Below are 23,399 nucleotides of genomic sequence, written 5' to 3'. Positions count from 1 at the left end.
TTATGCTCTTTCACCACCCCTCGCACACACAAAACTGGTTTGCAACCACCAGTTCACTCACAGATGGTGAGACAATAAGCATAGTCCAACATCTGATAATCAGTACAGAACCTGGAGCTTTTTAGAAAAACTTAACTTTTAGAACTTTCAAAAGCACAGTGCTCCCTTTAGGGGAATTTCCACCCCTTAAAACATTAAGACAAGGTTTATTCTTTTAGTTCAGCCATTCTACATTCATTCTATAAATAATACCTATAAAAAACAATATTTAAATCCATTCATTTTAGCAGATTCAATCCAATGCCTGAAAAAGTCTTGAACTTCAGAGGATTTAGAAGATTTACTTTGTGGAAAGTCATTGAAGACTCACGATAAAGCACCTCAGAACAACATCAAACTTTTTTTTTTTTTTTGTATTTCCTCTTCCAAGGAAGCTAAACAGACTTACTGTGACTGCAAAGACTACATCTCCTTTTGGAGGGGTATTAAATTACATGTCATGTGGTTTCCCGTTTACTGCAGGTTTAACCCTGGCTGTGCTCTCTAGAGCCACCTTTTACCACAAGTGACCTGACAAGAATTGTGGCAATTTATTGTAAATGAAACATTTCAGTGAAGTGGTTTGCATGATAACGACCTAGAAGTGACATACTGGTCTGTGAAAGAGCATAAGGCACTTGACTCAGTGATATGTTTTTTTGTGTGAGGACACACTGAGAGAAAAAATGATCATAGAGATATGGGTTCTGTGGTTCACAGAAACCACTGAAACTTTTACACAAGTTCTGCTTGCTCAATAAGTCAGAATATCTGTTTGCAGCTTTCGTGTCTTATCACATTTCCCGTAAATTAGAAGGGATTGGGGGAAAGGCATTCAATTTCAAAGAAGCTGGTATTTCAGTCGATATTACAAAAACCACGAAGTGAAGTGGTGGTAACTTCAGGCAGACTTTGCAAACAGGTTTGCATAAAAACATCTATTGTCAATGAGATTTTTGTTTCCAGATGATTACATATGTTGGTTACAATGTTTAAGGGATCCATGGGAGACATATAGTGCATATTCTTCATTCTATTTACTCATCTGCCTACACATCTTTTAATTGTCTCATTAAACCCTGCTGCAGGTATGACACTTTAACATAATCAATTAACTCACACCTGTTAGGAGGTGGTGGGTAGGTGTATTGTTGTTGTTTGGTTTTTGTTTTCCTTTTTGGCATAGGTAGGTGAGGCGGGGCTTGATGGCATTCCGGCACACCTGCGGCGCATCGGACGTCATCAGTGAGCGCTTTTATGGAGCTGAGTCACGGACGTCTGGTGTCAGAGTATTGTCGCTGTCACAAGTGGTAACGTGTTTGTGCAAGCTGAATCTGCTGATTCCACGCTATTGAGCTGCATGTTTTTAGGATCCATCTTCTGCCTGCTTCTACTTTGTTTTAGCCTGTTCCGCTGCCTGCTCGCCTGCCTAGTTTCTTTGTGTTGGCTACTGTGGATCCCTGACGGAGAGCTACGTTACACCAGTCTGTGATCACTGCTACAGCTGTAGTTTTGTGTTTCAAGTAAGCTCTCCAACTCTCTCCGTCCACTTTAGTTTAAATCTCGGCTGTCGACGTTACTCCGTAAACTCTGTTTGTCCCTCGTTTTCAGGTAGCTCCGGTGCGTCATCTGCCCACCCACATACCTTGGCTCTGTCTCATCTCTTCGGCTTTGCTCTCCTTGCACATTTTTATTTGTCACTGTATATAGCCCCCTCCCTTGTAAATATTCCCCATCATTGTAGATAAACTTGCATCACAACTCTCTTGTGCCCGTGTGTGTTTCTGCCACTAAATCCATCCGTGCAGTTTTCCTAACAACACCTGAGTAAGTAGTTATTGTTGGCACGTGTTGGCGCGCCCACACACACTCACTCACACACACAAACACACACACACACACCTATAAGATTTTTATCATACATAGTAATATACATTTAATCACTACCCTTGTAATGATAAGGACTTACGTGTTTAAAGGTGACTCAGACAATTGCTCATTCTTGCAATCGTGCAGTAATAATTAACATATAGCTTAGACAAGGCAAGGCAAGTTTATTTGTATAGCACAATTCAACAACAAGGTGATTCAAAGTGCTTTAGAGAGACATTAGCATGCACACACACAAAAAAGCAAACAAACACTGATTCAGCAACTGTAGCAATTTGGTTCTCTTTTTCCCAGAAGTCTGAAGTTTTCCAGTAACTGCGTCACATCAGCATCAGCATCAAGTTGACTTCAAGTTCCAGCAAAGCAAAGCCAGTTGCAATATTTAAGCTTGTTTAAAAAAACCACAAATCCTTATAACAAAAAAAAGGTTTGTTTCAGCCTTTTTTACACTATTGTACAGTTGAATTTAGAACAACATAAAATGCAAAACCCTGGTCTTTAAAAACAATAGATACAAAGTACTTTGAAGTGTGTTGCTACATTGCACAACAGGAAAGTACTGTTTTTAAACCACTGAACAGTCACTTTAGTGTTAAACCAATGATAAGGACCCGCATAAGATGCACTTCTACACTTTCTAAAGTTACTTAGTGCTAAAAGCCAAGAGCAACTATTTCTAATCCTTTTGTTAAGATTTGGACAATTTGAACTGAGCACCTGAGACAAAGAGATAGAAAGAGTGCGCTAATTTAGGATTATGTTGTGGTTTTGGGTGTGGTTACCCAAAGACAAGAGGCATGCCTGAGTTATGGGGGACAAATCTAAAAACTTGCTGGACTGGTTAAGTCTGACATCAAGGTGGCTGTAGCTCAGGTGGTTGAGCAGTTCACCAACTTCTGTCTGCTCCGGTCTGTATTTATGCCAAATATGCTTGGACAAGATATTAACCCCATGGTTACTAATCCAATGCATCCACTGGAGTATGAATGCATGTGAATGTTAAATAGGAAGCAATGTGAATGTGTGTGAATGGTTGTCTGAAGCACTTTGAGTGCTCAGATAAAGTAGAAAAGCGCTTTATAAGAACAGTCTGACTTGCTTAGACGTGATAACAGCTTAAATCATTCTATTCATTTATGTAGGTTTAGAAAGAAGATATTTGTTCAATACAGCATAACACAAAGATGACTCCAAACACACTTTGAAGCTTCAAAGTATACACAAACTATAAGGTGAATGATGAGTCACCCAGGCATTACATGTCTGTTTGTTTATCTGATGCCATGACAACAGTTTATGACAGTTTAGCAACATGAGATTATTTTCTGTTTCTTTTTATCTAAATCAATTTATTGTTCACAGCTGTTGTTCTCATTTATGTCACTTTTGATGTGTAGCTTGACACCCTACAGAAACCATTTTGACATTCCAATTTGACTGAGAGGCCACTGATGTTACTGATATGTCAGTATTTCATTTGAGTCTCCAAACTAAGCTTTACAATTCCCATTGAAAACAAAACCACCACATCATGAGTCATCACCCCCTCAGTTCAATTCAATTCAATTTTTATAGCACCAAATCACAACAACAGTCACCTCAAGGCGGTTTATATTATAAGATAGACCCTATAATAATAGATACAGAGAAAAACCCAACAATCAAATGACCCCCTATGAGCAAGCACTTTGGCGACAGTGGGAAGGAAAAACTCCCTTTTAACAGGAAGAAACCTCCAGCAGAACCAGCATCAGGGAGGGCCGGGGCCATCTGCTGCGACCAGTTGGGGTGAGAGAAGGAAAACAGGATGGAAGACATGCTGTGGAAGAGAGAAAGAGATTAATAACAAGTACGATTCAATGCAGAGAGGTCTATTAACATACAGTGAGTGAGAAAGGTGACTGAAAAGGAAAAACTCAATGCATCATGGGAATCCCCGGCAGCCTACGCCTATTGCAGCATAACTAAGGGAGGATTCAGGGTAACCTGGTCCAGTCCTAACTATATGCTTTAGCAAAAAGTAATGTTTTAAGCCTAATCTTGAAAGTAGAGATAGTGTCTGTTTCCCGAATCCAAACTGGAAGCTGGAACTGCAGAAGAGGGGCCTGAAAACTGAAGGCTCTCCCTCCCATTCTACTTTTAAATACTCTAGGAACAACAAGTAGGCCTGCAGAGCGAGAGCGAAGTGCTCTAATAGGGTGATATGATACTACAAGGTCATTAAGATAAGATGGGGCCTGATTATTTAAGACCTTTGAATTTTGAATTCAATTCTGGATTTGACAGGGAGACAATGGAAGGAAGCCAATACTGGAGAAATCTGCTCTCTCTTTCTAGTCCCTGTCAGTACTCTTGCTGCAGCATTTTGGATTAGCTGAAGGCTTTTCAGCAAGTTTTAGGACTTCCTGATAATAATGAATTACAGTAGTCCAACCTGGAAGTAATAAATGTACGAACTAGTTTGTCAGCGTCACTCTGAGACAGGATATTTCTAATTTTAGAGATGTTGCGCAAATGGAAGAAAGCAGTCCTACATATTTCTCAAAAACATAACATTCAGCCCATTTTCAATTAATGTTCCATTTCAGAAAAAGTTTCAGATATTTCAGAAAATATTGTGTTTCTTACACAGGTCATCTAATAAACACATATTTAACCACATATATTCTTTAATTTTCTTTTTTAAAAAGAAAAAAATACACTATGGTTGTGGCTGTTTTGTGAAAGGCTGTACTACAGTACATGTCAATGCAGTATGTGAGAGGGAGCAGGAGTTATCTCTCTAAAGTAAATCATTGCTGGCTGTGATTTGCTAACATCAAATTCAGTTTAGGTTTATCTTGCTAATAAACCTAATAGATCCCCTTTTTCTGTCTTAATTCTTCATGGCATAGATTCAACAAGGTCCTGGAAGCTTCTCTTATATTTTTATATAACAGTATCAATTCCCAAGGCAAAAGGATTCAAAAGAAGCAAACTTCCAGTTTGCAAACACATAATCAAAAAAAAAAGGTGTTTACTTCACACCCTTATACAACCTCCTTCTATTTTTAAGACAATCAAAATGGAATTTACCTAAAGGTCATATGAACCATTCATGCAGTTTGTTTACGCAACTTCGCTTCTTGTCTGGTGTCATGGCAACACTTTTAAAAAAAATGCTAGTGACATAAAGTCAGTAACTGTAAGTGGAGCATTTAGAAGAAGTGATTGGAATATATTTTCTCTCCCGTTCAGGGTGTGGAGTCCTGCATGGACCCGAGGGGAGACACACCCTTGAAGACAACACAACAAAGGAGGCAATAAGGAAGAAAGGAAGAAAAAGACTCAAGGAACTAAACTGCACTAGAGATGTACCCAACATAAGTGAATCTGAAAAACCTTCCTACAGTTTAGTGTCAATTTAAACAGCCGCTCAAGTTGTTTTCCTTATTATAATTATGGTTGTCTTTTGGAGAAATGTACAGTATGTGAAAGGAAGTTGCAGCCATTATTATTTAAGAATGTCTTTGACTGTTTTTGTGAGTAACATCTTTTTACCCTCATGAGTCATGGCTTCTTTCTTTCTGCTCATGCGTAACATTTTTTGTCACATGTACAGTATGCTTTAACTAATGACTGGGCTTTTCAATAAAGAGTTGTGAACCAGTAAAGGACCAAAGAGTTTATAGTAACTTAAATCAGGCTCAATATCATGTTATAACTCTTAGTTTGTTTATATATCTTGTTGAAATCTAAGATCAGTGTAAGTGTGGCTTAGTCCTGTTTTAATTCAGTTTTATCTGCATAATCCCAATTCAAAACCCAGCAATGTCATAGAGAATCCCCTACAGGAAAGCATTTGACAACAGTGGGAAATCTGCAGTGACTGGCCCTCAGGGCCTAAATGGAAAGAAAAAAACAAATGAGCAAACAGAAACAAGAACACAATGTGAAGTGTGAGAAAGCATAAGGTATGATAAGCAGAAGTGAAAGAAGAAAAAAAATGGCAGAGAAGTGATGACAGCGCAGGTCTTAAGCACAGCCTCGCTGATTGCCGTCAATGGATATCAAGTGAGCAGCACAGGTGAAGAATCAAGGCTCTGCCCACAAGGCAGACACAGGAGAGCACAGGAGGGCAGTGGAAAAACACCAGGTGCTCACTTGGATCATGACACCATTACAATACAATTTAACTAAAACCTCTAAGATACCTCATAAAAATGGGAAGTGAAACAGACACAATGTCTTTGTGTCGTCTCCCTGACGATCCTGTTCCCTGGAACTCAGAGAGCTTTTCCCAGGAAAAGCACTTTTGTGATTTGTTCACTTAGAAAGGATTAATTGCTTCCCTTTGTCAAAAAAAATGGTAATATCATGCAGCGGCGCAGCTCTCCACTGGTAAGGGTAATCTGGCTCCCTTGTTGAGCTCCAGCCAAACTTTCATGTCATAAATTCACTACAGTTGTAAGCTGCTGCTGCTGCATGTCATCTTACTGAACATCTTAGCAACTTTAAAGTTAACTGCAATGTTTTCATTCTGAATAGGTTGAAAAAAAAAAAGAATGACCATTTTGATGAAAGTTGGGTGTAGTTATTTTTCCTCTGTCATGCCTGTTTCATTCATTTTGGAAGCACTGTCCCTGCATAGCTACCTTTTTAGTGTCCCCACCAGTGCAGACCAGGTCTCACAGCAGCCCGAGCTCAAGCAACATACAAAAGGGATGATTTTGGGGTCAGCTCATGCAGCAAGACTTGAAGTTTGAAGTCTAATTTAAAAATGAATCTGGAGCCATGCTCCCTTTAGGTATAATAAAATGTCCAAAAATGGAGTACACCAAAAAGTGACCCGTGTCTGAAACCTGTCACTTTAACAGACTGATTATTCTAATCCTTTTGCAAACCCACTGACTTCAAAGGGCTTGTCTAAGACTCTCAGAGGTATTGATAGTTATGCTGCCAGTCCTTACTTTTACTTCCGAACTACACATAAACTCAACCTGAGCTAAATGCTGAGTCACCAGGCTTTTTCCAGGGAAGTCAACTGTCATGTATTTTTTGTGAAGTCAGGAGCATAAGTCATTTTAATGTGACACATTTAATGCAGTTGTTTTGAGCAATTTTGCAAAACTTCCTTTTCAGCTTATTTGTTTTGACGTTCGAGGACGTGGCAGCTGTCCGTAACATGCTGCTGACAAGGTAATTTAGTGTTATTGGAGCATTTTGGAGAACTGATATGAACATGAAGAGGAAGAGTACAGTGGCATGACCATATGACACCATACCCTCACTGAAAATTAGACTGAGGTCATTTATAACATAGAAATGGATCTGAAATTGCAGCGCTTCCATTTGAAAAGTTGCCAAAAAATGAACTGATCTCAAATAATCACTCAGTGAGTTCATGTATTTTTATTCAGCAGTGTTTATCATTTCCTGAAGCTGCCATGTGATAATGTGTGATGTGTCTTTGAGAATGCCTCTTAAACTAGACTCTCATGGGGCTGTCTGCCTTCACATGCATATGAACTTGAACGTCCCCTAATGTTGTTTTGTTTTTTTGTTTCTGCTTGTTTACTATACAGATTCTAGGTATGAGCAACCATCTCAGCTGTAGGCAAAAGATGACAACCAAAATAATTGTAAAATATATTTTATTAGTACAATCATAAAAGAATGAAGGACAAAACAGTCCAGTGTACCACTTGCAACATGGATAAAACATACATTCCAAGGCCAGAGCCAGTTATGCCACAAGTCAGGTACTCTTTACATGTTGATTGCTTTAACTGGGATCAGCAGTTGTCCTCCAACACCCACCACCCTGTGAGCAGAAGGCCGATAATCATTCTGGCCTCGGCAACCCAACTCTGCCTTTAGGCTGCACCATATAGTAGGCCCTTGTCAAAAACAGGGTCTTGCAGGTTTTATGGAAAATGCCATTTTTGTTCATGGTTGGTCTAATAGCCCCGTGTTGGTGTTCTTCCTGCATCATCATAATGACACTTATGTCTAAGTTCAATAAGCACGGTCAGTAATCTCTCATATGCCTACTTTCCTGGGTGTTCTGTTTTTCTGTATAAAACATAATGTTCAATACTGATATTATTACTCTAGTCAACCTCAACCTCTGCTTCAGATGGTTTCAATCTGTGCTCTCTGTCATTCTCCCTTTCAGACTCTTTTTCGTGCAACCCGCTGATAGGTTCATAGCATAAACCTATTCGCTGGAACGTTCAAGACAATTTACTACACAGCAAAAAGTAAGACACTAGTAGGCAAAGTTCTTTGTGTTACTCATGCATGAGGGAGACCTGCCTGGAGCCAAGTGTCGTTCCACCCACTTGACCTCCGTCAGACTCTCAGCCAGGTTCCCCATAGCACTCGTTTTATTGTGGTTACATGAATATGCATAGGTTCATTAACATATGATGTTTCATACACACACAAAGAGTACCTTGCCTGTGCGTTGTGCAAGTATGTGTGGGGTCAGAGTGTGACCCCATGAAGGCTCCCCAAAGCTGGTGCCAGGAGTCTAGCGGTCCCTCTAAACAAAAGGCTCTTACACTCAAACAGATATACGTGTGTTTGCTATACCATATATCAGCAAGAGAAGATACGACCTCTCCTAGGAGGTGTGTGATCTATGCCAGAACACTCTGTAGAGGAGTGAAAGCACCCCCCTCTTCATGCTACACAGAATTGTTACAGACCTCCTAGGATGAGACATTCTTTCAATCTACAAATGACAATGAACAATACAAATCTAACACCCACCCTCGTCATTTCCACCTCAGCTGAGCTGAGCTGATGCAAGCCCCAGTCTTCCTCTTAACCACCACCAGCGTCTGGACTCCGGGGGGTCCTGACCTAAATCCTATCCCGCTGGGATTCTGTTCTGCCCTGATGGATCATCTAATCGCCAAAAACATTAATTTCTATATCTTAATCAATCGTCTTCAATTCTTCCAAGTGAACCCTATACTGTGGGAACTGACCAATCAATTTGTGATCTCCTAGCTTTGAAATGTTGAGGGGAAACAAACAAAAAAAAAATTCCTTTTTTTTTTTATATAAAACTCTCTTCTGGAACAAATGATGTATGAACAACAGCAAGACAGGGATTTCAGATCGTGCTGCCATGTGGGTTAAAGCTGGTAAACTGGAGGAACCATCTTCTAGCTGGTTGCAGACAAACACTGAAGTTGTAAAACCATGATAAAGACCGTGATAAATGTATTCCAGCGGTGAGAAGGTGTACCTGCAAAAGCAAAGAAAATGAGTTTGTTATTAATTTTATGTTAATTTAACATAAATTTGACAGTTAATTGCTTTCCCTAAGATCCAAGATGTGCAATTCATGCATCATTTAAATCTAAAGTAAATCGTGTTTTTCACTCAAATTAGCCTTGTAACATTTTAGGAAATACACATATTCACTATTGTGAACTGATTGATACCTCCTAGCCAAACTTTTCATCTACCTCTAAACAAAAAGGGTAATTTTATGTATTTGATATCTTAAGATGGTGAAGATTTCCCTCAAGGTGCTGCATGTTCTTAACACACAGTTTTCTACCATCCTTCATCTTTATAAGATCATACACCTAAACTAAAATGTCAGATTTCTTTCTGTTTAAATGTCAGACACCTTCAACCTGTTGTGACATGCTGTCACCTGAATCCACCCATCTGCTTCTTGTTTCACTGAAACTCATTTTACCACTGACACACGTCACACGTTAAGAGTAGTGGCAATAAACAATATCCAGGAGGCAGGTTTACTAAAAGTGAAATCATACACTGTTAATTTACACCTGTATGTTTATTTACACATGAATAGCTGAGCTGATCTGGCAGAGAGTCCCAGATGTTGATACTATAAACTGCACTGTAACTAGAGACAAGAGTTTATGCTAACAAAGACAGGATGTAGAACACATAATGCTGAGCTGAAATTAGTCACCTTGGTGAGTATGTTTTAACCTTTTAAACAGATAGTTATGAATGAAAAGAGAGCCAGAGACTCATGGGGACACTGTGCATAACCATACAATAACAGGGACTCTGAATGTGCAGGAAGGTGTGAAATTTCATTAAAAGCAGTTTTTATCTCATATGGGTCTGAACATGAGTGTGAAAAGCTGTCAGCCAACTTCTGACCCTGAATTGAATAAGTGGAAGAGGATGGATGGATCTCTTGTAAACTTTTCACACCTGTTTAAAGATACAACTCGAAACCTAACTGCAATCTAATTTCATACAAGTAGTGGTTTTACCTTCACTTTTCTGAGGGTTAGTAGTTCCACTGCAGCCTGCTGTAAACACAAGATATTCTTGCGTTAGAAAACATTTTATATCAATGGTAATAAACATTTATATGTCTAGAAAATCAGGTAGAGAGATACTCACTGAAACAACTGGTTGTGTGTTGTATCCCCTAAGCAGAAAAACAGAAAGAGAAATTGAGTAAGCTTTTAGTTGTCTAGAATTAAATAAAATTAGATTCATAAATTAAATTCATAGCTTTTAGTTTCAGAAATTGTATTAAAATGCCACGTCTGCATTAAATTCTTCCATGTGTTTCTCAGCATGCAGTACAAATGCTGAAAGTGTAACACCTCAGAGATGCAGTCACGGCTGTAGTTGACCTGCTTCAAACATGCACGGGTGAGAAGAGTCCTGATACTGCTGTTCGTCACCAGGCCAGTCACCGTCTCGTTATTATTCACCAGCACATGACCCTGAAAGCAACATATGACAAAATCACAACACTGATTAAATATTAATAATAACATTAGTTGCTTCTTTTCTTTTCCTATTGTGTCTGTAATGACCAACACCTGCATGTTTTATGTTATGGCTTTTTAACAGAGGTAGAATCCCAGTAGCACAAGTGAAAGTGGTAAAGAAACTCTGGCATGTTGAACCTACAGTACTATTCATCCAGGAGTAGATACATCTGGTTGCCTGGAAATCTGGAACAGTGTAAAGGGTCCCATAAGCATCTTCAGTAACACTGCAACTGATGTCCCATCCACAGCAAAGCACCACCAATGCAGCTGCTAAGAAAAGACAAGCAGATGGGAACACTCATCACTGCAATGTTATACCTTGAAAAAACACAACTGTGTGCATGCCTCCACACCCACACACCTGTGTGACAGAACAATGTTACCTACAGCTGATCATCACAGTTCTTGGACAAGAATGATGGAGAAGGCCAAAGGGCCAACCAAACTTAAAAAAATCATCTGCTGGGAATAATTTATCAAAAATACACATCAGGGAAAAATTTTATAGCATTTCATGAGCTAGGAAGACATCATTTCGATTTGACAGCATTTCTAGAATATAATGGCAGATGGCATAAAGATTAACTGAGGCTTTTGGGAAAGTGTACGAGGCGTTGTCCCGATCCTGAAATTCAAATAAATTATCTCCAATTTAGTTAAATAAAATATATTTCTTAATCTTCTTAATTTTTCTTGATTCACTAATGGTCAAAAAACTTTTTTATATTCCTGTGAGTTAAAATTGTTTAGTCTGTTGTTAATTTTCTTGCTGGGGGTGGATGGGTGGAGAACACTTGGACTAAGACTAAGAAACTCAGTTACATAACTTTGGATAGCATCATATCTGTAAGGTGGTGCTTGGGGAAGTGATGGCTCGTTTCTGTGCAGGGGTGATCTTTTATCCAGCTATGTGTTGAACACATGTGTCGGACTCCAGGCCTCGAGGCCTGGAGTCCGACACCCCTGAGCTAGGACAAAAGCTCTTATTCCAGGTAACAGCACAGACTGGCATCATGTCCTTCGCCAGCCACTGAAACTTCAGGTCACTGAAACTTCACCCACTGAAACTTCAAGTCAGTTCCTGTTCAACCTTTGTCCACAGTACTTAACAATAACAAACATCAGATAAGCACATCACACATTTCTGCAGTTTACCATCCATCCTCTGGAGCAGGGGTAGGCAACTCCAGGCCTAGAGTGCCGGTGTCCTGGAGGTTTTAGATGTGTCCATGATCCATCACAGCTGATTTAAAGTGCTAAATGACTCCTCAGCATTTCTTGAAGTTCTCCAGAGGTCTGGTAATGAACTAATCATTTGATTCAGGTGTGTTAACCCAGGGTGGGATCTAAAACCTGCAGGACACCGGCACTCGAGGCCTGGAGTTGCCTACCCCTGCTCTGGAACCTATCCCAGCTTGGGCAGACACAGCCTGAACACATCATTAGCAGGTCCCAGGACTAACACAGAAAACCACTGTGTGACTCGTCATTGTGACAAAACGTTTCTCCCACTGACACTGCTTTTGGGATTGATTAATTAATTAATTTGGGATTGCTGCCCTCTGGGAGGCGCCACAGGAGCCTCCGGACTAAGACCACCAGGTACCGGAACAGCTTCTTCCCCACAGCTGTCAGACTCCTGAACTCTGCCTCCTGACATCTGATCCACGTTAAACTCATGGACTGAACATACACACACCCACAATGGACAACTGTACCCTCAAACACAATAATAACATGGACTGAACCACCACTCACAACCACCAGCACTTTATATAGCCTCTGTAGAAATTATCCACACCCTCACTTATCTTAACTGCACTACTGTATAGCTCTGTGTAAATAACCATTCTGTACATTCGATAATCTTTAATCCTACAACTGTTTACAACTTGCATAGTTCCCATCAGGGCCGGCCCGTGGCATAGGCCGTATAGGCAAATGCTAAGGGCGCCGTCCATCAGGGGGTGCCAGTGCCACAAATGTTGAAAAAAAAAAAAAAAGAAGAAGAAGTTGGTACTATTATTTCTAAATACAAAAAATAATCCCACGTTAATTAAAATGCAAAGTAAAGCTTATTTAATAGAAATATTATTTGTTACAACATTACACTACACTGCTGATGTAGGGGGGCGCCACCTAAAATCTTGCCTAGGGCGCCAGATTGGTTAGAGCCTTTTCTGGTTCCCATTTCTGTATAGCTGTATATCTCAGATTCTGTAAAGTTATTTATTTCATATTCTGTATAGTTTTTCATATTTATATCCTGTTCATAGCCTGTACATAGCTTGTACTCACTACAGCCTGTACATACTTATAGTTATAGAATATTCACAACATACTTCATACCGTGTACATTATAACATACCATAATAGACCCGTTTCTGTAATATACTCGAATATCTATATTATTGCTAATATATATTGTAATATATCTATATCACTAAAGCACTTCTGGATGGATGCAAACTGCATTTCGTTGCCCTGTACCTGTGCATGTGCAATGACAATAAAGTTAAATTCTATTCTATTCTATTCTATTCTAATGCAATTTTATTTATATAGCACCAAAAATGGCAACAACAGTCGCTTTATATTGTACCTTAGAGAGTCTCTAATAACACAGAAAAACATGCGGACTCCACAAAGAAAGGTCCCGGCCAGATGGAGGATTCGAACCCTGGACCGTTTCGCTGTTAGGCAATATATTAATCTACTTACCAGTGACAAGCAGATAAACTTCGCTGTGCCTCATTCTTGCGGTGATACTCGCAAGTCCTTTCCCCAAATCCGATTTAATATGCTGGTTTAGCCTCTAATGTATCCAAGTGCTCTGCCCGCTCAGTGAAGAAGTGCTTCTCCTTCTCCTGTGAAAATGAAAGCGCAACTCCTCGTGGTGGGAGAGGGGGTGGTGGACCAGGTCGGCTGGATAGAACTCACTTTGACGCGAATTACTGAGTATGCATGCACGTTTTGGGTTTTTTTTAAACGTCAAAGGATATGCCATCTAATATAGACACAAATGAAACTGATAAACACTTTTTGTTTTGTTTTTTACTTTTTTCCACTTTGCGGGGAGTAAGTGCACCCTCCCTGCGAGGTGCGCCTGCTGCTTGCCGCACAGGGAGGAGAGATTCTCTGGCTGGCTCTAACGGCATCTAATAACCAGCTCGCAAAATAAAGCAAAATAAAAATAAACCAAACACAAGACCTTGTGATACAGACTTATAATGTGCACCGACCTGTTTTCTAAATTCTATAACACACATATACACAAAAAGTGAGCCAGAGAGCCCTCTGTGCGCCTGCTTGCTGCTGAGCTGCTGTGCTGTCCTGAAGTCTCACACACAACCGAAAGGAGAGGAGAGCGAGCTGCTTCAAAACAGAGCACATTTCATTCACAATGTTATCAATCCAAGCCCATTAAGTTAATTATTTTTTCCTGGGTTGTGTGAAATATTAGGGGGAAACAATCCTATACAAACTGAATCTGTGCACTAAGGTGTAGGACTAATAGGTTATGTTGTGATGATTCTCTGGTTGGGGGATGGATGCTGATATTGAGTGCAAAATTAACACCAATGGAAGATGGACAAGAAAAGTTCAAATCCATCAGGTGCTCAGTTTAGAAAAAAGAGAAAAGAGGAGGAGAAACGAGCAAAAGATACAAGTAAGCAGATGTGACATTGGATAATGGCAGCTATTATGACATGTATCCTGAAACAAGATAACATTAGGATAGTGAAAACTTCTGTTTACGTTCGTTAGCCACTTGGCTATGAACGTAAACAGTAGACAGACAGTAGACACTGATGTGGCTTATTGAATCTTTTGGCCTGTGTTCAGCACAATATTAACTGGCCATTAAGTGGAAGACGTGTATTGTTTATCTGTCCCGTATTCTCAATGTATTACAAATTATAATGGCCATTTGTTAGCTGTTTGCATTCCTGTCATAGACAGTAAGATCTCTATAACACACTTCCATAATTTCATTGTACATGTACAGTGAAAACAAAGGGCTATTTTAATCTATTCTATCATAAGTTTTCATCCAGTACTACTGAAGGGAACGTGCAGGGAACAAAGCACCACAACTTTCCAGTTTTTTCATTGGCTAGGAAAAATTATAGGACAGAGCAAAGAAGGACAAAAATCAAAATGAGCACTCTCAGGTTTCTCTAAATATAAACTTTTAATGTTCCAATAATAAAATACAGTGGCAGAGCAGTCTTCAGATACAGTGAAGTTAAATGGAAATACAACTTCCATGAAGCTGGGTTAGAAGATTTTCATTATGTCATGCAGTATAAAAATGCCTCAAGACCATATTCTTTAATAAAATCTAGTACTGTACACCAGGTACAAATTATATGTATATAAAAGATCCTCCAAAAACTTACCAACTCTGCATTTCCACACACACATCCAAACACACCTTGTTTGTTTGTAGCTGTGTGTTAAATGCCTGTGCTTAGAATATTAATGGAATGAATTTGGTATTTTAATAGTAAGTATCTTAATTCATATCTATATAGACATTTCATAATAGTATATTTTAAATATATACAGTAAAATAATCTGGCATTTAAACATTGACATGGACATATATCTGCCTTCTTATATGCAAAAAATATATTTTTAGCTTTAATAAAGACATTTAAGGAAAAATGATTTTCTCTACAAGCTTAGCAAAAAGATTACAATCTATATTAAAGGGGTTACAGACAGTAAGAAGTACGGGATAAACACTTTCACAGCTTGACCTTGAAAAGAAACGCTGGTTTTGTGGCAAGACCTGGTTAAGCTATGTTGCTGCTGGGTTTTGGTTTGAGGTTTCCACAACCTCAGGAATATTCCACACTGAACCAGTTAATGACATGACACTGGTGGCTGTGCAGTGATTATAAAGGCTGAAACTAATTAAACACTAATTGTGCTTGTTTGCAAGCCAAATTTACCACTGATATATAACCTATCACAGAGAGGGATGGATATTGTTCTGATTTTAAAAATCAGCTATCAATACCTTATTGGTATTCTCGGTGATGCTGATATTTCACAAGAAAATCTGAACATTTGTCCACCTACTGAGAACAGGCTTGATTTGGGTTGCTAATTCATTAATAATTGATTAAAAATGGACACCATTGCTTTGCATTTTTAGTTTGGCAAATCCTTTCGCTATCATCATCATCAGAGCTGGGTGGCTACATTGAGGGCTAGTTTCCAAAGTGGAAGCTTTTGGTTTTAGCCTGATTACAAAAGAAAAAGAAAGTTATAAAGAGAAGCTTATAGGAGGAAGACATACTGTAGCTGAAGTTCTGTCACACTACACCAAACTATACACCTCATAATATGCAATACAGTAGACAATACATGCTTCCTCAAATCACATCAATACACTGATTCTCCTGAAATGATTGAACTCAAAACAAAAAAAATGAGTAAATGACACATGAAAGAGGAAATATACAATCATATTTTCCCAGAACCTGGCAAGCGGTGGCATGTTTATAGAATTCAATATTAGAGATTATGTTACCTTACTTAGCGGAGGATAATTTCAACTCCAACATGAAAGTGGGGCAAAGCAGGTATATTTCTGTAATATAGGAACACTGCTACTCAAAATGTAGAGGCAGTACTGTAAAAAGCTTAAAAACTGTTTTGAGCATATATGTTTGAAGGCATTCGTGATAAAGAATAAAGGATGTATCATCAGCCGGTGTTGACGATGAATAAAAAGAACCAGAATTTTAATTACTTAACGGGCAGACAAATGAATTTCCGATGCTTTCTAGATGTGCTAGGCCTTCACATTTTTACCGGTTCCTCCTCAGGACACAACTGTAACAGAGCAATAACAGATTTTTATACATAATATGCAAGATGAGCATGAGGTTAAAGTGTGTGCAAAAGTGAACAGAAATGAACGAAGCCTGGTTATAAGTCTAAATATTTATATTTAAAATACCTCAAAAGTCCCAGCAGCAACACCAGCACCAAGAACGACACGCTGGCAATATTGCTCCAGTACTGTCGAGAAATCCCTGCAAGAGCAAAGAGTTTAACGGTTCATCTGCTGAAATCTCCATTATACATGATTCTAATCAAAATCTATAAGACAGTCCTGTATCCCTCCTAAATTGGCGTCTTTGAAAGGTGGAAAGTTTAGTAATAGACATTTTTCGACACTCCTTGTCTTTTATCTGTCCCGAATTGTCGCTTTTTTATTTAGTTTGCTAAAGACAAAAGCTCTTTCTACTGAAACCTCAAGACAATTCAACTGGTCTTTAACTGTCATCACCTAAATTCACACCTCTCAGAGACTAACCACATAGGTTCTAAATTTCCCTTTACAAGGGACAAATCCTAACTCACTTAGCTCACTGTGAAATCAGCGAGCAATGTCTTACAGTCCATAGATTTGTTTTACAAGTCATTTACAAATTAATAACTGAGAAAGTCAGGCTGGGAGTCTGTTGCTGTCTCGTGTGTTGTAATTATGAACTTTCTATAGACTCTATGGAAAGCGATTAGTTTTAACAAAGGCAGGGTGACGAATACACAGCTATAGGAGAATTCAAACAACATTCTTGAACTGGGAAAGTGAGTTTTAAATGTTACATTACTACACAATAGTTACTTATTTATGAATGAGAAGTGAGGCAAGACACTCTTAGGTGACTCATTCATCAACAGGAAGTGGAGAAAGGTGATGTAATAAAAAACAACAACACCATCTAAAGTCACACCCTACACTTCCTGCAGTCATTTATCAGTGGTTGTTTCAGATCCTCATCTCATTTTTTAATAAAAGAGAAAAACTTTCATACCTGTTTTAACATGAAACTCATTTTTAATACAAATCTTAACTACAATATAGTTTTCTACTTTGCTGTTCCCTACCTTTTTCCTCCAGAGGCGCCTGAATTATGCAGTCAACTGTAAAAATGAAAAACAATATCTACATTTGTATCAATGGATAAAAACATCAAATAATCTTTAAATGTTAAGGAGACAAATACTCACTGAAGCAATAAGCCGTTTGTTGTATCCCCTAAGTACAAAAATAGAAAGAGAAATTGGGTAAGTCTCATACGTGTACTGAGCTCATGAGAATGACTATGTTTTTAAGTTAATGTCGATAAATGGATAATTGAAGAACTTTAACTTGTAATCTTCTAGTCGCACATAACCAATATGGTTTATACAGTATCTCTGCTTTAAATTGTTCATGTGTTACTCAGTAAGCAGGTCAAATGTCAGCAGTGTGACACCTCAGAGACGCAGTCCCGAGTGTAGTTGAGCTGTGAGAAGCATGTGCGGGTAAAAAGAGTCCCAATACTGCTGTTAAACACCAGGTCACCCATTTTGTCCTTCTGGTTTGCCAGCACGTGCCCCTGAAGGGAAACGCATGGCAAAATCACCACCTGTACAAAGTCAGTCTAAAGGTTTCAATAATAATGACAGTGTCGACAATAAATCAAGCTCATGAGGTGCTTATAATTTAGAAACTCCTGTGTTTCTAAATTATAAGCACACCTGTGTTTGCACACCTGTGTTTGTAAGCTACACCTGTGTTTTGCATGTCAAACACAGGTGTAGCTTTTGGCCAAAGACCAATCACACAATTTGTTTTAATATTATTATTTGCACCTGTGCTTTTCATGCTTCGATTTTTTAACATAGAAGCAGAGGTTTGCTGGCAGAGCAGCTGTTGAACTTACAGTGCTGTTCATCCAGGAGTAGGGACACTCAGTTGCCTTCATCTTTGAGACGCTGTAAAAAGTCCCCTGAGGAAGCTGAGTGGCATTGCACGCAAGGTGCTGTGCACAGCAAAGACTGAGGTAAGCTGGGGAGAAAAGACAAGAAGACCAGATGTAGTGATCTTTATTTGAGCATGACTTTATGCACCGTCACTTCTGGAAACTTGACTTCTTTACGTTATCATGACCAGGCCATATGTTTTCTCTCTGTGCCCAACAGGAGAAGACCACAAGCTACATGTTTTGTTTTTTTTTTTGGGGGGGGGGGTTAATTTATGACAGAACCACTAACATTATTGGATTAATGTTAGTGGTTCTGTCATAATGGCTTGTGGTATTCGTGTGGTCATCTGAGACAGTGGATCAATTGTTCAATTGTGAGAGCCCAAAAAGACCATAAAACTTTTTTCTATCCCTGTAATCCCTGCGATGAGATGCACACTCTAATCAGTAAATCTGGTATTGCAGGGAGCCACACCTCTCACGCAATGCAAGTCCTACAGTGAAAAGAAAAAACAGATAGTGTTGCCTCAAAGCTATTTTCGTGGTATTTCCCGCTGCTGTCCAGTCAAAGCTTCCGCTTTGCGCAGTGCGTAAGGGTTGCCTGCTCCGTCAGAGCTGGCAAAAAATATCACGTGTTTTACGGCAACTACATGCCCCCCCCCCCCCCCCCCCCCCCCCCCAAAGAAAAAAGAAAATAAATAAATAAATGTAATAATAATAATAATAATAATAAATTAATATAATAAAATACAAATGAATATGCTCAGGTTTTGCATCTAAGAATACTTTCCTTTGACTCACTGAGTAAACAGACTACTGTTTAGTGGTGATTAAGTTGATAAAGGTGATAAAAAAAAAAAAACAAACGCATCACATTGATGCAAATTCCCTGCGATGAGGGCTCACTTCACTTGACTGCAGTTGCTGACAGACTGAAGGTAACAATGTGAGAGCTGCAGACTATTTGGCTTTAGTTGTCCAATGAAATGTTATATTAATCTACTTACGAATAATCCAAAGAGCCAGAGTCCACATCGTCTTCGTAGCGAGTCTAGTTGATTCCAATTTCTCCCGGACAGTCACAGCGCGCAGTTCTCCACTGTGTCACTAAAGGGGATTCCTTAAGACTACTGACCTGACCTGCCTCCGCTATCAACACGCAGTGAAGGCAGGAGGAGAAGAGCGAATGAACGGGTGGTCACGTGACTCACGGAAAAGTCCCACATAACTTTTCAGCGATTACCATTTCCCTTCTTGTAGTAAAATGCGTGAGGCTGTTTTAGTTATTTACTAATGCAAATGTTTAACTGCTTTCATCTTTTCCACATTGTCCAGCTCTTTAAAGATGTAACAACGAAGGGAAAGCCACACAGTAACAATTTCACTGAGAAAATAAATTAATGATAATTCGAGATAAGGCAAAATTTGAAAAAAAGAAAAGAAAAGGTAAGCTAAATGGCCTGTATTTGTATAGCGCTTTACTCGTCCCTAAGGACCCCAAAGCGCTTTACACATCCAGTCATGCATCCATTCACACACTGGTGATGGCAAGCTACATTGTAGCAGACACCCTGGGGCGCACTGACAGAGACGAGGCAGCCGGACACTGGCGCCACTGGGCCCTCTGACCACCACCAGTAGGCAACAGGTGAAGTGTCTTGCCCAAGGACACAACGACCGAGACTGTCCGAGCCGGGGCTACCACGATCGCCCCTTGCAGAAAGAAAAAAGAACAAGAAGAAAATTAGGTTTTACCCTATAAACTACACGTGGCTTAAAGTAGGCTAACTACAACACAATCAAAGCAAATGAAAACAGCAGCAGACTGCTTTCAGGGAGAGAGAGAGAGAGCCATATTTGAAGGAAATTGTAGCTTACTGAGGCTCCCAAGCAGGAGATTTCCTTTACTGGAGAGGAGGAGCTATTAATTAGGACCTGAAAATGAGATCACAAAAAGCAGGCCAAGCCACTAGGAAATATTCCTAGAGCCATCACATGGGGGAAACCCAGGAAATCCCAAGCTCAGTGACATCACTGTCTGCTCTAGGATCTCCTCTTTATTGGGCATACCTAAGATACCTCACCTGCTAGGTGCAGGAAGCATCTGTCCAGGACTTGTCAACATGGCATTTCTGATTAATCTTCTGACAGTGGATTATTAGGACCTAGACCACCTGTAAAACGGTGACTGCTAGAATGGAATCCAGGAAGTCTGGAGGCTAATCAACAAGTTTTGCTGATTCATGTTACATTAGAGATTCCTGAGCAGCTTTTTGCAGTTTGCACTGCCCTGCTCAGTAATGCCACTGCCATCAGCCAGTGCTGTTGCTAGGGAGACAAAAATGTGCATTCCTCGATTGGTTGGTAAATGGTTGCTGGCTGTGACGAGGGGAAATCCTTCAGAAAGAATGTGCCTTACCAGAAACCTCCTTGTGGTTTGTTAGCTTTGGCTGCTGTAAATTAGCTTTAAAACTGCGATAAAAACAGAGAATCTTCACCTTTTCGACTCCGAAAGAGGTGCCTTAGAGCTGTGACCGAAACATTTCCAAAAGCCCGCACTTTTCACAGTTTTGCTGCCACTTGGCAAGTAGTTTGCAAGTTTTTGCAGACAAGTCAGCATTTACCATGCAACTATGGTTTTACCATGGTGGAAAAATTGGCCTCTCGGCGAACAGTTTTGCCCAGAATTTTCCACATTGACGGGCAGGAATAAACAGCATCCAGTCACCAGCCACTCACTAAGCTTGTGTGACTGGGGCCTGACTCCTCCTTGAAGGACACTAAATATTCTACAAGTTGGTGAAATCTTTCGTCCAGCTATTGACAATGAGTCTGAATTTAACTGTGCACTTCATAATAATAAAATACATGCTTTCACAAATCAGGTTAATACACAATTTTCCTGAAGTGATTAAAATCAGAAAGAACATCTGGAAAAACAGCCAATGCATTAACCCTCTCAGGCTCAAATTAAGTTTTAGTTGCTAATGCACAACCAAGTCCTGCAGTGGTACTTCTGAGTAAAAAAAACTCATAAAATATGTATGTGGGGTAATCAGGTTGTTAGTGTTTAACTGTTGCAAATCTGCAACGCCTGCCTTGAGAGGGTTAAATGAAATATGAGAATGTAAGTATCAAATAGGGGAAACCCAGAATCTTTCTCTGCAGCAGTTTACAGGAGTCAATACTGGAGAGCAGTATGAGATGATAAAACCAAAAAGTAATTAGCTGTGTTAAAAACATGTTGTAACCTCAATGAAACAAAGTAAGAAGGTTAGAAATGGTTATTCAATAAAAAGCAGCATATAATTATTTTATGACTAAAACTGTGGCACCTTTTATGAACATGTCTTTTTTCTAGTCACCCTTTGACTCCATGATCCTTGTTAGCACTGTAACAGAATTATAATCTAAAATGTCCCTGATGAGGCTGGAGATGTAAAATTTCAGCAACTGACAAAATGTCTTTAGTTTTATAGTTTTCTGATTTCCAAAGTCTCACTTAAAGTTCAGTCTATACAATAAACACTACTCCAAGTACTGACTGAAGCTGAAAAAAATCAACTTGATTAAAAAAAAAAAGAATTTTTAAATATTGTTTTTATTCTTAGAATCAGGAAAACGCATCTTCATTTTTCAAATACCAGACAACTGTGATTGAAAAGACTGAAGTTAAATAAAAACAAATAAAAACAAAAACTTCCATGAAGCAGGTCAAACAGATCTGATGAGCTTCCTCAAATCACACCAATACACATGATTCTCCTCAAATAATTGCACTCAGAGAACATCTGAAAAATGAGTAAAGCAATAAATAACATATGAGAGTAAACATAAAAAGGTGTTTTCACTGAACCTTTTCCTGCAACAGTGGCATGTTTACAGGACTTGATAGAGGAGAATGTTTGATGAAATGTAACTTCGCTGTATCTAACTCCACATTATCTGTGCTGATTCTTCACACTGTTATCAGCACTGTAAAAGATCAATAACAGATCAGATGCCAGATGAGTTGGAGACTGTTGCTGACATCATTGTAATGATAACTTATGGTACGATCAGATATGTTTTCATTGTTAGACCACCTGTTCCTCTGTCTGTGCTTGCTATTTATTATTAGAGAGCTCATAATCTTTATGGTAATCAGCTGTGTTAAGAAGTATGTGAGGTGACTGATGCCAGTTTTGAGAAATAAATAATGATTTCTGAAAATACTTCAGTCTACCTTCCTTATTACTAACATTTACCTATTTATAGGCTTATCAACCTATAAAAGAAGGGCCTTCACTTCAAACATTGTTCTTTTTTAGTGGTTATAAAGTACATAAAATGTAAAAACTAAAGTTAAACACAACAAACACATAATAGCAAATGTGGTTAAGGTGTGGGCAGATTGTCATTTCCTTTTTGGTTCAGAATAATCCTGACTGTGTCAGGAATAATTGATTGTTTTGAGTAAGTGCTGTCGCTGCTGTTATGCCACACTTGTAAATCTCTACTGCAGGCACTCACTAAAAAGTGACAGTGTAAAGATGAACGTAGCTAGCGTGACGTAAACTCCCATTCTGAAACTTTAAGATGTCACCATCTGGGTTGCAAGAGACTGATTGTGACAAGTGGTGGGTCTGATTGTCAAACAACTTGCTCAGTGGCAGATGATTTGTAATTGACAGTCATTATCCAATGAACAAGTAAAGAATGCTATGACTTGTCCTCCTTTTTGAAACGTGGTATGACTGAGAATTACAGAATAGATTTATGTTTTTATTTAGACCATGAACTCATGTGCAAAGTGTTTAGAGAGGTGAAGAAAGAAAGCCCTTTTTCCCCAAGACTTCAATCTCATTGACGTCTTGCTGCAGGTTTAAGGCACTTACAAAGTGCACTAATTTTTATAACCCAGAAGTCATTCTGTTTCCCA

The 23,399-nt window shown here is 39.1% G+C and overlaps 2 protein-coding genes and 1 long non-coding RNA gene across 5 annotated transcripts; 1 reads left to right on the top strand and 2 right to left on the bottom strand.

The window, feature by feature from the left end:
* Nucleotides 1-1,222: 1,222 nt before the first annotated feature.
* On the top strand, nucleotides 1,223-5,585 carry LOC145419709 (uncharacterized). The gene is made up of 4 exons (XR_013901040.1): nucleotides 1,223-1,349; nucleotides 1,444-1,562; nucleotides 1,651-1,866; nucleotides 5,167-5,585. It is a non-coding gene; the product is annotated as an uncharacterized LOC145419709 (long non-coding RNA).
* Nucleotides 5,586-8,192: 2,607 nt separating this feature from the next.
* On the bottom strand, nucleotides 8,193-13,586 carry LOC145419736 (uncharacterized). Of its 2 annotated transcripts, none has more exons than XM_080288107.1 (6): nucleotides 13,425-13,586; nucleotides 10,843-10,973; nucleotides 10,530-10,652; nucleotides 10,321-10,348; nucleotides 10,188-10,226; nucleotides 8,193-9,169 (listed from the first exon to the last, which is right to left on the bottom strand). In XM_080288107.1, exons 1-6 carry the CDS (start codon nucleotides 13,456-13,458, stop codon nucleotides 9,087-9,089), a joined length of 438 nt encoding a protein of 145 aa, XP_080144233.1. In that variant the 5' UTR covers nucleotides 13,459-13,586; the 3' UTR covers nucleotides 8,193-9,086. The 2 variants fall into 2 exon arrangements, with proteins under 2 accessions (XP_080144233.1, XP_080144234.1); XM_080288108.1 differs by having other exon boundaries at nucleotides 10,188-10,223.
* A 1,288-nt stretch (nucleotides 13,587-14,874) lies between these two features.
* On the bottom strand, nucleotides 14,875-20,763 carry LOC145419652 (uncharacterized). 2 transcript variants are annotated; one of them, XM_080287879.1, is made up of 7 exons: nucleotides 19,486-20,727; nucleotides 18,437-18,561; nucleotides 17,987-18,109; nucleotides 17,739-17,766; nucleotides 17,616-17,651; nucleotides 16,681-16,756; nucleotides 14,875-16,553 (listed from the first exon to the last, which is right to left on the bottom strand). In XM_080287879.1, exons 1-7 carry the CDS (start codon nucleotides 19,511-19,513, stop codon nucleotides 16,529-16,531), a joined length of 441 nt encoding a protein of 146 aa, XP_080144005.1. In that variant the 5' UTR covers nucleotides 19,514-20,727; the 3' UTR covers nucleotides 14,875-16,528. The 2 variants fall into 2 exon arrangements, with proteins under 2 accessions (XP_080144005.1, XP_080144006.1); XM_080287880.1 differs by lacking the exon at nucleotides 17,987-18,109 and having other exon boundaries at nucleotides 19,486-20,763.
* Nucleotides 20,764-23,399: the final 2,636 nt, after the last annotated feature.

The sequence above is a fragment of the Astatotilapia calliptera genome, chromosome 13 (assembly GCF_964374335.1).
Source record: "Astatotilapia calliptera chromosome 13, fAstCal68.1, whole genome shotgun sequence".
NCBI classification, from domain to species: domain Eukaryota; kingdom Metazoa; phylum Chordata; class Actinopteri; order Cichliformes; family Cichlidae; genus Astatotilapia; species Astatotilapia calliptera.
This window is presented reverse-complemented; position numbering and strand designations above follow the sequence as displayed.